This window comes from Vulpes vulpes, chromosome 16 (assembly GCF_048418805.1).
Source record: "Vulpes vulpes isolate BD-2025 chromosome 16, VulVul3, whole genome shotgun sequence".
Lineage (NCBI taxonomy): Eukaryota > Metazoa > Chordata > Mammalia > Carnivora > Canidae > Vulpes > Vulpes vulpes.
The window spans coordinates 73,729,954-73,744,922 of record NC_132795.1 but is presented as its reverse complement, the minus strand read 5'-3'; the positions used below and the strand labels follow the sequence as shown (position 1 = coordinate 73,744,922).

Sequence of the window (14,969 nt, the reverse complement as noted above, 5' to 3'; positions counted from 1 at the left end):
TGAGTCCCTGTTTTTAATTATTTGGGGTATATGCCTAGGAGTGGAATCACTGGATCATATGGTAATTGTTTAACTTTTTGAGGAATCATCAAAATATTTTCTACAATAGTTTCTTTTTTAAAAGATTTTACTATTTTTATTTGAGAGAGAGAGAGCACAAGAGAGCATGAGCTCGGGGGAGGAACAAAGGGAGAGGGAGAAGCAGACTCCCCACTGAGCAGGGAACCCGATGTAGGGGCTCTATCCCAGGACCCTGGGATCGTGACCTGACCTGTAGGCAGACGCTTAACCAATTGAGCCACCCAAGGCGCCCCTCCACCATAGTTTCTTACTGTTATCTACTTATCTTTGCAATATCTAAAAATAGCTGCCCTTACATTCTTCTTTGTGTGTGTGTGTGTGTACACGCACACCTTTTTTCTTATTAAGTCTTGACAGACTTTTCCAATCTTTTTCTATTACAAGCAGTGCTATCAAGATACACTTTTTTTTAAAAAATATTTTTATTTATTGGGGATCCCTGGGTGGCTCAGCGGTTTAGCGCCTGCCTTTGGCCCAGGGCGCGATCCTGGAGTCCCGGGATCAAGTCCCACATCAGGCTCCCTGCATGGAGCCTGCTTCTCCTTCTGCCTGTGTCTCTGCCTCTCTCTCCCCCTATGTCTATCATGAATAAATAAATAAAATATTTAAATTTAAAAAAAGATTTTTATTTATGTATTTATTTTATTTATTCATGAGAGACACAGAGAGAGAGAGCCCGACGTGGGACTCGATTCCGGGACTCCAGGATCACACTCTAGGCCGAAGGCAGCACTAAACCACTGAGCCACCCAGGCTGCCCAAGATACAGTCTTATGCATAAATGACTTCAAAGTGGAATTGGTCAAACACATTTGCATCTTGGCAGATCCTGCAAAACTGTCCTCTGTGCTGATCATTTTCCTGTTTGCTCTCAGCATCTCCAGCAAGGAGAGACTTTGCATACTCTGTTCTATGTCAAGCTTCATTCTTACCCTTCCTTGCTCTATTCTGTATCTCAGGGCCGCATACCAGCAAATGACATTTCCCAGATTCCCATGCCAGCTGCTAAAAAGGGAGATACTGTCATTCTGTTCTATCTCCCCACCACCCCCTCTCCCTCCTTCCTGCCACTGCAATTCAGCAGGCATCTCTAAAAGTGGTCACATCCCTTTAGAGATCCCAGCTTTGGCTGACCACTCCTCCATGGTCCCAGCCTTCACCAGGCAGCCCCTCTTCTCTAGTGCCACTACTGGTTAGGCTCCAGCATCCTGTGCAGCTACCTCAATGGTGCAGCAGTGGTTGTGCAGCTATCTGTGGTCACACCACTGTCTGCCTTTGGTTCCGCAGCCCTAGAAGCAGTAGTTTCTACCTCCAGTTACTAATCTCTGAGTAAGCTCACTTCTCCCCTGCTCCTACCTTTCAAGTAGGCTCCATGCTCAGCATGGAACCCAGAGCAGGGCTTGGACTCACAACCCTGAGGTCGAGACCTGAGCTGAGATCAAGAGGCAAATGTTTACCCAACTGAGTTACTCAGGCATCATCCCTTAGTTTCCCCTTTTTGATCTGTTGGCCCTTTCAACACATTTTCCTTATTAAATCCCCTCTATTTCAAACATCTGCCGTGGCTTTTTCTTTTTCTGGTTGTACCCTGACTAATAATCGTCCATAAAGGTTGTACCAGTCAACACTCCCACCAGCAACTATGAGAGACTTATCAAAATCTGGTATAGGTCAGCCCGGGTGGCTCAGTGGTTTAGTGCTGCCTTCAGCCCAGGGCCTGATCCTCAGGATCGAGTCCCACGTCAGGGTCCCTTGCATGGAGCCTGCTTCTCCCTCTCCCTGTGTGTCTGCCTCTCTCTCTGTGTGTGTGTCTCTCATGAATAAATAAGTAAAATCTTAAAAAAAAAAAAATCTGGTATAAACTTCTGGATTTTTATCAGTCTGGTAAGTGAAAATTGGTATTTTGGTATAGTTTTAATTTGTATTTCTCTCGTTATAAATGAAGTAGGGCATCTTTTCATATGTTTAAAAGTCATTTGCATTTTCTTTTAATTGCATGTTTATATAATTTTCTCTTTTATTCTATGAGAAAATAGTCATTTTCTTATTGATTGCTAGGATCCCTTCATATATGAGGGAGATTAGGCCCTTATGATATCATCTGTAAGTACATTTTCCATATTTGTCCCATATCTTTGTGTACAGTTTTGGGGATTTTTTTTCCCATGAGCTTTCTTTTTATGTACTCCAACTACTGCTTTTATGGCTTCTGGCTTTTGAGTCATAATTAGAAAGGTCTTTTTCACTCCAAAAATATTATGGCATTCTCTCATGTTTTGCTCTAGAAGTTTGTGGCTTTTTAAACTTTTATAACCAATACCTTCTCTCTCATATGTTTTCCCTATAAATTTATTTATCTTTCTGTCCAGCTGCCCAAATATCCTTTATCTTGCAAGTTTACTAACTTCACCAGGATATGTTGAAGTCTTGATCCTTTGGGATCAGTTGTCCCTGGCACATGGTGTACTCTTTCAGGGGGAGATTTGAATCTTCTTTTATTTTGTTAGTAATTTATTTAGTGGTGGGGCACCTGGGTGGCTCAGTCAGTTAAACCATCTGCCTTTGGCTCAGGTTATGATCCCAGGGTCCTGGGATTGAGCCCCATGTTGGGCTCCCTGCTCAACAGGGAGTCTGTGTCTCCCTCTCCTCGCTTGTGCTTTCTCTCGATATCTCTTTCTCTTTCTTACAAATAAATAAATAAAACCTTTTTATAATAATTATCTAGTGGTATAATTTTTTTTACAATTTTTAAATTGGGTTATCTTCTTATGGGGTGGTAAGAGCTCTTTATATATGCTAGATACAAGTCTTTTATCAGATACATGATTTGCAGATAGTCTGTGGCTTGTCTTTTCATTTTCTTAACGGTGTCTTTGAAGTGCAAACATTTTTAACTTGGATGAGGTCCAATTTATTTTCTTTTACGGTGTCATATCTAAGATCCCTTTGCCTAACCCAAGGTCATGAAGATTTTTCTCCTATCCTCTAAAAGTTTTATAGTTTTAATTCGTATATTTAGCTGTATGACCCATTTTTAATTAAATGGTTTATGAATAATCCAATTTTTCAAGCACCATTTGTTTAAAAGACTCTTTCCCATGTGAGTTTTCTTAAATGATATTTTTAAATATTCTGTCCCATGGTTTAGGTTTTCTACTTTAGGGGCTCTGTTTATGGGCTTAGTAATTTTCCTTGGTTTTCTTCTGTATCTGTCAGCTTTTCCCGGATCCTTCGCGACTCTTTATTTCCATTTTATTTTGGTCACTTTTCTTATTTCTATGCCTCTCACTTGAGTTGTCTGCAGGGTCTAATCTCCCTTGGGCTCCTTTTTATGTTGTCTTCCTTTCTATGGTGCTTTTGTTTTTGCTTCTACTTTTTTTCTGTGTTTTGCCAGCTCACATTTCCTCCTCTGAGCCCTGAGTTCATTCTGGGAGTGTATTTTTGCTGGCACTTTCAGCACTCTGCTCTCATCAAGCTGTGCTTCCAGCTGTCTGCCTTGCTCTTCACTTCCCCACAGGTGACTCTGTCACACTTCACCCCTTCCTGCTCCAGCTTCGGACAGCGATCAGAGTTGCTTTTGGCAGTCTTTATGTGTATTTTGAGTCTACAGATTATATCTGTCTCCTTGTTTTGCTGAAAATGGAGTTGTTTTCCTCCTCCTTGTTGCTTTTGTATGCTATCCAAGAGTAGAAGAAAATTGCCATCTTGTATCCGCACGTTCCTATCTAAGAACCCCAGTCCTGGATCTCTGCTTATTTATCATTCTAATGATTCACTCAGTACCAGAGCCTGAGGATGGTGTCCTCCAACAATTCTGGAAAGTTATATTTTCGCTTGATAATTACTTCTTCCCTTTGTCTCTTATATGGCTCCTTCTCAGACTCACTCTATCCTCTATGGGACTCCTCATTCTGTTCTTCATATTTTTAAATCTCTCTTCCATATTCGTCATCTCTCTGAACTGTATCCTGCATAATTTCTTCTAGATCTTGGAAGGGACTTAGGTAAGCAATCTATTTTAAAATTTTTGGCAGCTCCTTATCCCTGTTCCCGACTTTATTCTTCTCCATAGTATTTTCCACCACTTGACACACTATTTTATGTATTATCTCTACTATTTTTTTAAATTCTTAAATAAACTTTTTTAATGATTTTATTTGAGATAGAGAGAATGCACATGTACGCGCTTGTGCATGTGCACGAGAGCAGGGGGAGGCAGAGGGAGAGGGACAAGTAAATCCCCCACTGAGTGTGGAGCCCTATATGGGGCTCAATCCCAAAACCCCGAGATCATGACCTGAGCTGAAGTCAAATGCTTAACCAAGCCACCCAGGCGCCCCAAATTGTTTTTTTTTTTTATTTTTATTTATTTATGATAGGAACACAGTGAGAGAGAGAGAGGCAGAGACACAGGCAGAGGGAGAAGCAGGCTCCATGCACCGGGAGCCTGACGTGGGATTCGATCCTGGATCTCCAGGATCGCGCCCTGGGCCAAAGGCAGGCGCCAAACCGCTGCGCCACCCAGGGATCCCACCCAAATTGTTAAGTAAACTTTTGAATCCAGTATAACATAGCAATGGAAAAGTACCAAAACCAAAGTATCCAACTCTATGAATTATTGTGAAGCAAACACACCAATGTAACAACATTCAGACCATGAAATGAAGCCCCTAGATTCCAGAGGCCCCTTGATTCTTTCTATCCCTACCTCCAGCAAGGGCAACCACCCTCCTATCCTCCAATTTGTTTTGTCTGGTTAGCTTTATATAAAAGAAACCGTATAGTATGCAGTCTTTTGTGCCTGGCTTCTTTTGCCCACCATTTTGTGAAATGGAAACACAAACCTAGATGTCTTTAGGCATAGTTGTAGTTCATTCTCATTGCTGTATAGTATTCCATTAAGCAAACATACCAGATTTTATTTTCCCTTCTTCTACTGAGGGAAATTTTGGTGGTTTCCAGTTTGGGACTATTCCGAATAGTGCTGCCATGAATATTTTACAACATGTCTTTCATAATGCTGGGATACCTTTTGGCCAGGTGTATACCTATAAGCAGAGTTGTGGGGCTAGAGAGTGTGCATCTTGGTTCTAAGCCACTCATCTTCTTGGAACTTTATTTGTGGGAAATCTTTGGGGCTGTAGACTAAAGTTGCAGCTCCAGAGAGGATTTCTTTGCTTCCTCCAGTTAGCTGGGGTGCTGCCAACCAAAGACTACTTTGAATTTTCTCCAGACATAGGTGATATGAATGCAAAATACAACCTGCATGAGACCCCATTTGCAGTTACAAATATTTAGGAAAATTTTCTATTCTCTCTACCCAGAGCGATGCTGGAGATGGGCTAGTTTCTTCACTGTTGTCTTCTTTGTGGTGGGTTATTTCTCATCAACTCAGGGTTCAGGTTTTGAAATCTTAGCTTTGCAATGCCATATTAGTTTGCTACAGCTGCTCTAACAAAGCACCACAAACTGGGTGGCTTAGAACAGTGGAGACTTACTCTCTCACAGTTCTGGAGGCTAGAAGTCCAAAATCAAGGTGTTGGCAGGGTTGGTTCCTTTTTTTTTTTTAATTTCTTAAAGATTTTATTTTTAAGTAACCTCTACACCCAACATGGGGGTTCAAACCTATAACCCCAAGATCAAGAGTCTCTTGCTCTACCGACTGAGCCAGCCAGGTACCACCCCCCTTGGTTCCTTCTGATAGATCTGAGGAAGAATCTGTTCCAAGCCTCTGCCCCAGCTTCTGGTGATTGCCTACAACCTTTGGTGTTCTTAGCATGCAAACACACCAGACCACCTCTGTCTGTCTTCACGTGGTGGTTTCCCTCAGTCCCTGTGTCTTCCTCTCTGGCTGTCCTCTCTCTGTGTCCCCTCTTCTTCTTATCAGAACACCTGTATTATGTGAAGGCTCTAACCTCCTCCAGTATGATGTCATCTTGACTAATTACCATTACAATGACCCTACTTCCAAATAAGGTCACATTCTGAGGCAGTGGGGTTAGGACTTCAACATAGATCTATAGGGGGTACAATTCAACCCATAACAAACAGGATCTCCTGTGAGACTGTTCACCTTGAGCAGGCCAGGCCCTTGCCAAAGAGAGCACAGGTTCTCCAAGATTTGCCAGAAACTTGGAGGGCAAGTCAGCTTTGCCTTTGCTTGCCTCACAGATTTTCTGCTTTTACTTTATTTTGGCTTCTGTAGATTTCTTTCCCTATATTGAGCCAGCAATACAACTCAGAACAATTTAAAAATGAATGTATATTTCATCTTGCTTCCCCCCTCATTTGAATAATGAATATGGCCAGGGAACCTAGTTTGCCAAGCCCATCATTGGCTTTTATCCAGCCTTGCTCTCCTGACCCTGTACCTCTGTACTGGCAGGCCCTTTATGTTAGATGTCTGCCCACCCCAACCAAACCGTGGGTCTCCCCCTGAACCTAGAGCCCACTCCTCCTCTGCCTTACAGATCACCCAAAAGGGATACTCTACCTCAAGGCACGCCCTTTGCCTTGACATCTTACCTGAGGTTAAGGGCATGAGGCTTTGGAGCTAGATGCCTGCATTATGATCAACTGGTTGTGCCACCCCAGGCAAACTACTGCCCACCCGTGGCCTAGATTTTCCCATGTGTAAATTGAGGACTTTGAAAAGCTATGTGACACCTGAGCACAATGAATGCTCAGCCAGGCCAGCTATGTTCATCAAAGTGTATACATTCTCAATTGGCCACCAGTCCACCTTCTGGCGGGAGGGGTCCAATTCAGATTTATTAGCAGATGGCATCCTTGAGGAATGGAAGGGAAGGTCCTCTGAGGGGACACAGTAAGAAAAGACCTCCCACAGTCCCTCAGACATCCCCACACATGTGTGTGTGTCTCAGGAAACATCTACCATTATGTGCCCTGGTATAACAGCAAGCCAGTCGTGGCCGTGACCTCCTTCTGGGAGGACAGCAGCTTCCGCATGAACTGCCTCAACCTCCTCTACTTCACTCGGGACCGCCTGGTGAGTGGTACAGGAGGGTGCAGGGGTGGGTTCAGGCCACTGATTGGGAGGTTTGGGGAACTAAATCACCGTCCTAGGGAGCCAGTCACTCAGTTCACTCATGCATTCCACACCAGTGAAGACGCAGGTGTCAGGCAACTGCTAGACACTGATGACCCAAAGCTGAACAAACACAGTGCCTAGCCTTACCATCTGGGAGGCTGGATATGCAAATAGCTACCATAGGGCACAGCTAGGGCTGGAAATATAGTACCCAGAGCTATGGGGGTGGTGAGGTTGGGGATGGGGGAGGGGAGATGAAGAGAGGATAATCAGAGGAGATGTTTCAAAAGGAGGTGACATTTGGGCAGAGTCTTAAAGAATGAGTTTGCTGGGGGCGTGGTGCAGTTGCAGAGAAGGGAAAAATTGGCAAAGCCATGATGATGTGACATTCCGGGACAGTGAGGGCCTGGGAGTGATGTAGAAATAAAGCCAAAGAAACTGGAAGAGGTCGGATCACAAAAGATCTTAGACATCTGTTAAGGAAGGGAAGTCACTGAACATTTTCAGGCAGGAGAGCCACCTGGTGCCTCCACCTTAGATATGACTTTTTTGCATAGAAGGGAAGCCCCAGGTCAAGACTCTGTACGCCTTACAGTCCTGGAACCTTCCTGCCACTTAATTCTGTCAGGTAGTGAAGAGAGTGCATGGGGATCCTAGCCTTGCAAGGGCATGTGAGAGCTTTGGACTGACATCCTCAGGTTACCCAAAAGGCCCTAGGTCCTGACTGAAAACATCTCGGGCCAGTCAACCCTGTAACCTCTCCCAGGTGAACCCCCACGCTCACTGGCTGTTTCTCTCCTGCCGGGCAGAAAGCTAATCTGGACACCCTGAAGTCCATAAGGAATCCAAGGGACCCCGCTCTGCTCCCCCAGTGGGAGAAGCTGCTGAAGGAGCTGGTGGAGGACTGCAAGTAGGGGAGGGGCATGTGGTCCCAGGCCGGGGCTGAGCTAGGCTCACATGGGGTTGGGGTGCAGACAGAACAATCCCAACCCCTACCTCCTCAAGAAAGGAGCTCTACTCCAATTTCTCCCCAGCTTGAAGCCCAAACCACAGAGCTGCTTCTCCTCCCCCGATGAGGCCCTCCGGAAACTGGCCCTGACCTCCCCACCTTGCCCTGGCTGTCCCTACACCCATGCCTGCTGCTCCACCAAAGCAAGCCTCTCCCTGTCATCCTGACAAGCCCTGCACATCCTGGCCTGCAGCTTTTCCCCAGCTGCTGCTCCTGTCCACAGTGACCTCCAGAGGGCTCGGCCTGTGCTGGAAGTTTCATCTTAAGGCCTCTCCCAGCCCCACAGCCCCCAGGGTTTGGTTGGCCCCTGTCCCACAGCTCTCACCCACCTCCGAAGGAGCTCCTTGAACACAGGCCTGGCACACTGGATGGGGCTGGAGGGTGGGAGGGGAAGGGGGAGAACCCAGGGGCCAGGCCATCAGGGGCAGGCAGGACCTCAAGTCTAGGAAGCACACACTGGCCACAAGGCAAGGCGGGAGGTCATGTGAGGTGAGGCGGAGAGAGGTCCAGCGCCCTCCCTCCCGATCCTGGCCACAGACACCCTCTGCCCTGCATGACCGATAAGCCCAAAGCCACTGACCTGGACAAGAAGAGGTGGCAGCTCCGCAGCCGCCTCCTGCAGGAACTGGCCCAAAAGGCCAAGCAAGTTAAGCCCAGGAACATGGTGGCCACCGTGGAGGACTGGCTGTACCGCCTCAATGCGGTGCTCCCCGAGGTGGGCACTGGACACGCTGGTGGGGGAGGGGGACTCACAGCCAGCCACGCTGGCCTGACGCCCTCCCGCCTATGCAGCCCCAGATGACCCTCCCGGATGTGATGATCTGGCTGATGTCCAAGGAGCAGCGAGTGGCCTACGCACAGGTCCCCGCTCACAGCATCCTGTTCTCCCCGACAGGGGCTCTGCACTCGGGCAGGTTCTGTGGGAAGATACAGACACTCCTCCTGCAGGTGGGGAAGCTGGGAGTCCTTGGGCCAACCCACTCCTCAGGAGGAAAGGGCCCAGAAAGCCCCCAAGGGAGAAACCTTGAGCTCTTGGGGCAGCCCCCATGAGTCTCCCCGAGGGCATGCCCACTTCACCTCTCCTGGGTCCTTTAGCAGGTGAAGTGGGGTTCAAGCAGTCTCCAGAGGAAGGCCCATCATCATGCTGTTCATGCCACATCCCTCATAAATGTTCCTCAAATTCATCTCTTTCATCATCCTTACACCACACTCGGTCCAGTTCCTTGTCATCTCTCCCCTGGACCAGGATTGGGTACTTCCCAAAACATTTAATGCCTACAAGGCACCAGCCCCTCATATCAAACACAGGCCATAAATAAGGCTGGTTGACCAGCACCCCTGATGACAGCCCTCCTTCCAGCCTTCCTCCCCTTCCTCCTTCCAGCATGTGGGGAATACTCCCTTGCTCTCAGAGATGTCCTTGGCTCCCCATTGCCTCCTGGAGAATGCTGAACCTCCCTGGCCTGGCCCCAGCCCCTTTTCACTGCAGTAGTCTACTCAGGGCCACATACTCTCAATAGCCAGGCCACTGTGGGCCTCCCCACCCCCAAACCTGCCTGCCCTGGGCCCTTCCCACCATTGTGCAAGGCCCCTCCCATGCCCATCAGAGTCTTTCTCATCCTGCGAGAACCACTGAGACTTGACTCCTGGCTGTACCACTCACTGGTCTGTGTGATCTCAGACCAACCAACCAACCAACCTCCAGGCCTCCATCTGCTCCTCTATAAAACAAGTGTGGCGAAAATGATGCTTTCCCCACCGTAGAGGTGTGTGAGGATCAGAGCATACCCTGCACTTTCAACACTTGCCTTGTCAATGTCACCACCATCACCACTCCTTTTTGGAGCTTTCCCTGGTTCCCTGGGTGGCACTGTCCTCCCACAAACCCCCACAGCCTCTCCGTCATGCATGGGGTCACAGGTATAACCATTTGCATATCATCTCCCTCTGGAAGGCAGGAACTCTGCACTGTTCACTTTAAGCCCCAGCACCCAGCTCAGTGTGATGCTCCAAGGGCTCATTGTGAAGGAGCAGGTGTGTGCCCCCCTCACCCCCACCCCTGCTCCTGGGGCACATGCACCCCTGTGGGGTTGACCTGCCTCTGATTTAGTACCCAGAGGGTGAAGGACAGAAGGACACACTGCCGGCCCACCTCCGCGTCTGCATGTGGCTCGGCAACGTCACGGACAGCAAGGATCTGCAGCTGCTCCGCCAAGGCGAAGTTGTTGTGTACGCAGAGACGGTGAGCAGTGGCCCAGTGGGGCAGGGGAAGGTCCAGCTGCCATTGCCCAGCACCAGAGGTGGAGAAAAATGTCACCAGCAGAATCTGAGGATTACGAAATGGGCTCTGATAAAGGGAGGTAGCAGAGCCTGGAGCAGCCTCACATGGTGCTCCCTTGTTGACAAGCCATAGGCCTGTGATGATGCAAGGGGCAGCTGAGTGGTCCCCAGGGCCAGTCACTCTCCCTGATGGAGGTTCCCTGGGAGCTGCTCCCAGTTACTTCAAGGCGTGGGAGATGAGCCAGGCTCCAACTGGCAGGGGTCTCCTCTGTCACCAACACGGTGGCCTAGGACCCCTGTGGGCCCCAGCTGGGTCCTCTAGGCCAGTCGGGTGGTTCTGGGGAGGGAGGGGCCTGGAAATGAGCCATCTTTCCAGAGAACCAGAGACGCAGGGGGTGGGTGAGCAGCTGGTCAGAGACTGCTCTAGGATCAGAGGAGGGCAAGATGAGCCTTGCTCCCCAGGGGACGATACGGCTCAGGAGAAGGCTCTGAAAGCAGAGGGAAAGAAGTTTAAGAAGTTTCAGCTTTTTAATTCTCTGAGTCAAAAACACATTTTTGTGGTTCCGAAGTTGCATGCTGTGAATGGATATATTAAAACATGCATAATCAGCCCCGACGTAGGGCTTGGAGATGAGGTGACTGGGGATTTAGGATGAGGTGCAGGCAGCAGGGGCTGCATGTCCAGCAAGGGGATGAGGTAGGGAAGACTCAGAGGCAGCAAAGATGTGGCAAATGGTGGAGCGGCACTGGGTTCCCCGGGTGAGGAGCAAGGCTAACCACCCACACCACGGGGGCCCCCACCCAGGTTCTAACACAGGCACCTGCCCGCTCCACCCTTCAGTGGCTGCGCACCCTCGGGTAGAGCTGACCTTTGAGCCTTGGTCTCCCTGCCTGTGAAATGGGACTCTGAGGATCACAGAGGACAGTGCATGTAAAAGCCTGGGCGTGGGTCTGGCCTGAGGTGAGAGCTGGACGAGCAGTGTCCTCCTGTGCCAACCGAGTGCCACTGAGGGGAAGTGCTGCCTGTCATAAGCTCCTGGCCCCTTCTTGCCTAACACATTTCTAAGAGGTGCCTGTAGCCCAGAGTATGGGGCCCAAGGGGGGCCTGATGTCCCCTGTGAGCTGGGGAGGCACTGACAGCTGCCCCTCCCCCAGTACGAGAACCAGGCCAAGTATAAAGACCAATGGGGACAACAGGGCCTGTACCGCTGCCCCAACTTCTCGGACGTCATGGGGCACAAGGCCCTCCCCAAGGAGGATTTCCACGTACCCCAAGGATGGCACTGGCAGGGGAAGTGGACAGTGGAGCCTCAGAGGAGGTAAGGCCAGGGTGCCCCTGGATATGCAGCATTGGGGTGGGCAGCACCGGGAGAGCCAGTTGGCCACAGCCTGGGGAGGTGGGCACCCGGCCACTGTCACCTGCACCCAAGGGCTGGGGTGCACAAGACAAAGTTTCCTGCCCACCACCCTGCCCTGGGTGCCAAGCCCCACTGCCCAGCCTTGCCCAGAGCAGGTGGGGCTACAGGGTAGGGGAACACTGGCCCAGCAAAAGAGGACCCAAGAGCCTGGAAGTTCAGAGGGATGTGCTGGAAATGGGGTCTTGCTGCCCCTAGACTCCTCCTGAACATCGACATCAACAAGAGCCAGGTGCTGGAGGAGGTGTATGAGAACCAGTGGCGAGACACCACGGGGGCCTGGGTGCCGGCAGCCATCCCCAACACGGACGTGGTGAGTGGGAGCTGACGCTGCCTCGGGGGATGTGGGGAGACAAACAGTGCACCCAGGTGGGCACCTCAGAAGCTGGGCTGCCCCGAGTGGAACGAGCACTGGACCAAAGGTTACCATTTGAGCCTTGCTCCCCACACGCTGTGCAGGACCCTGGGTGCACACTGATGGGGTTTGTATCCCAAGGCGGCTGGTGAGAGACCTTCAAAGAGACTGTAAGGACATAGAGGGGCAGTATTTCCCTCCCAAGCTTCTTCCAAAGGTAGTTCTTACCCAGAAGGAGAGAATCTGTCTGGGGCTAGTTAGCCTAAGCCCACACCATCCGATAGAACTTTCTGTGATGATGGAAATGTTGTATGTCTGCACTGTCCACCTGTCGAGTGGCTATTGAGTACTTGATATGTGGTACTTTTGGGAGTGAGGAACTGAATTCAGGACTTTGTTTCATTTTAATCAGTTTATACCTAAGTGGCCCTAGGCTGGTGGCTGCTGCGTGGGACGTGCAGGTGGAACCCATCTCATGCGCACATGTGCACTCCCCTCCCCTCCACCCTCCCCGACAAGTACAGAGCCGGCTTGGGCAGGCCACAGCGTCCAGCTGAGCTGTCACACTATTCCCCTTTCACAGTCACTGGGACGGGTGTTTCCTATTTATGGTACTGATTTTGATTTTCCATTCACAGTGACTATACCAAATTTCCTTTTACAAATACGTTTACCATTCAAAAAGGCAAGTCAGTAAAAGCCAGCTGAGTGAATTGGTGGGGGCACCAGAAGTAGCAAGCACTGCCGGGGGGGTGGGGCACCGTGAGGGCAGGTAGATGAGCAAATGTGCAGGAGAGTGAGTGAAGGTGGCCTCCCGGCTCAGGTGCCCCCGGCATGCCCTGTCTGTCCCCCCTCAGAACGGAGACCCTGTGGAAGCCAGGGAGAACGTCAAGTGCCCCCAAGGCTGGCATGTTAAGGAAAACTGGGTCGTGGAGCTGAACCATGCGGTGGACAATGAAGGTCAATCCTCTGGTCGCATGGGCTGAGGGAAGGAGGCCCTGGAGCTGCCAGGGACTGACACTTCCCACAGCCTCAAAGCAACCAAGGCCTCGGGGGGATGGGCCTGAATTTCTTGGGGGGGCCCCCAGTCTCAGGATCACCACCCTTTCTATAGACTTGGGCCCTAGTTTTCAGACAGGGTAGATTGTAAGCACCTCCTGAGCACTTTCTAGAAAGGGGAAATGGTCATGGAGCCTGGGTTCACCTGAGGTAGTAGTAGCTCCAGGGAAGGAGTGGTGGGCTGGAAGTCAGAAGACCTGGGCTCAGACCTCGACACTGCTACATATGGGCTGTGTGACCTTGTGCGGGTCACAAGACGTCTCTGAGCCCCATCTTCCTCATTAGTAAAATGGGCAGTTGGGCCCAAGCCACCCTGGTGACCACACCATCCTTTCCACACCTCAGGGCCCGAGACAGCTGCACATGAGGGAAAGCATTTCCCCTTTAGCCTGCCTTCTGGGGCCCATTTCTCAGGCCTGTCCACACCTCCCAGCCCCTGGGACCCGGGCACCCACAGGCCATGGTCCTGCCTCTGCAGGCTGGGAGTACGGAGTAGGGATCGAGCCATCAGGCCTACCCCGGGTCTGGAACTCAGTTGAGAAGACCTACTACTCCTGCCGCCGCCGGCGCTGGGTGCGTCTGCGCTGTCGGAACCATGGGAAGCTGAGCCTGGAGCAGGAGACCCTCTCCTTCCTGCAGCTGGTGAGAGGGCCACCTGGGCAGGGTCCCCACCGCCAACACTGTGCCATGATGGGAGGGTGACATTCTGCTCCCCTCCCTGCAGCACCACCCCAGCCAGGCCAAGGAGGAGGAGGGCTGGGAGTATGGCACCTTTGGCTCCAAGTTCCACCTGAACCCTCAGCCCCAGAGCCGTTTCCGCCGCCGCTGCTGGCGCCGCAGGCTGGCCCTGAACAGGGACAAGGGCATTGCACCCATATTCCTCCTGGAGGGATCCATGGTAAAGCCTCAGTGGTCTAGGTGACTCCTCTCTGCAACCCCACCTCCCAGAGCCAGGGCCCAGCCTGGGTGTGACAGATAGTGGGAGACACCCCAGGTCAGGGCATTGATGGCTGGTGGCGGGGGGAGGAGGGGAGTGTGTGCCCCAGATCCACACCCTCGGGCTGTAAGGGAAGGGTAATCTGGGTGCACGCTAGAGGAGACAAGCCAAGCACCCAAGAGCCTCAGGGAGAATGTCCTGGGCACAGAGTTTGGATCTGAAAGAGCAGGCTAGGAAGGAAGAGAACAGGAGGCTGACACAGGGTCCAGACAAAACGATCAGGAGCTACTGGAGGCCTGCCCCAGAGGACATCCACCCATATGACCTACCCTTCATCTACTGCATCTTCAACAGTAAGCATCTGAGAGTCGGCTTCGGTGGTCCGAGACCCTGCATCTGAGGACAAGCAGTGGGGAGGGGGGATGGCTTGGGGACCCTGGGGGCAGGTGACAGATGTGGCTTCTCTCTTACCCAGGGCCCCACTACTACCAACTTTTCTGCTACATCTACCAGGCCCGGAACATAATGTCCAACCAGTTCCAGACATCCCAGGGTAGGCAACAGGCATTCCTTTTCCCCCATGCCCTTGGGGGTCCCATGATGTGGCCACCCAGCAGCATAAAAAATGACAAGAAAGGGGGTGACAAACATGCAGATCCCTCTCCCCAGCAGTTCAGGGCCTTGGCTTTTGGGGAAAGATACAAAGAAGGAGTACACGACGGGACTGCTCTGACACTGTGGAAACCAGAAAGCGGAGTTGGGGAGGCTTTACCCTGGCAGGA

The 14,969-nt window shown here is 50.8% G+C and overlaps 1 protein-coding gene across 1 annotated transcript in view; it reads left to right on the top strand.

Annotated features, from left to right (window-relative positions):
- The window catches only part of FER1L5 (fer-1 like family member 5), a 56,349-nt gene that overhangs the window by 30,519 nt on the left and 10,861 nt on the right, over positions 1-14,969 (top strand). The window contains exons 20-31 of the mRNA XM_072742803.1: positions 6,966-7,090; positions 7,942-8,042; positions 8,679-8,856; positions 8,934-9,089; positions 10,252-10,383; positions 11,577-11,740; positions 12,035-12,149; positions 13,049-13,151; positions 13,729-13,892; positions 13,975-14,148; positions 14,396-14,540; positions 14,663-14,740. Coding sequence (XP_072598904.1) covers positions 6,966-7,090; positions 7,942-8,042; positions 8,679-8,856; positions 8,934-9,089; positions 10,252-10,383; positions 11,577-11,740; positions 12,035-12,149; positions 13,049-13,151; positions 13,729-13,892; positions 13,975-14,148; positions 14,396-14,540; positions 14,663-14,740 — 1,635 coding nt within the window. The remainder of the gene's footprint in view (positions 1-6,965; positions 7,091-7,941; positions 8,043-8,678; positions 8,857-8,933; positions 9,090-10,251; positions 10,384-11,576; positions 11,741-12,034; positions 12,150-13,048; positions 13,152-13,728; positions 13,893-13,974; positions 14,149-14,395; positions 14,541-14,662; positions 14,741-14,969) is intronic.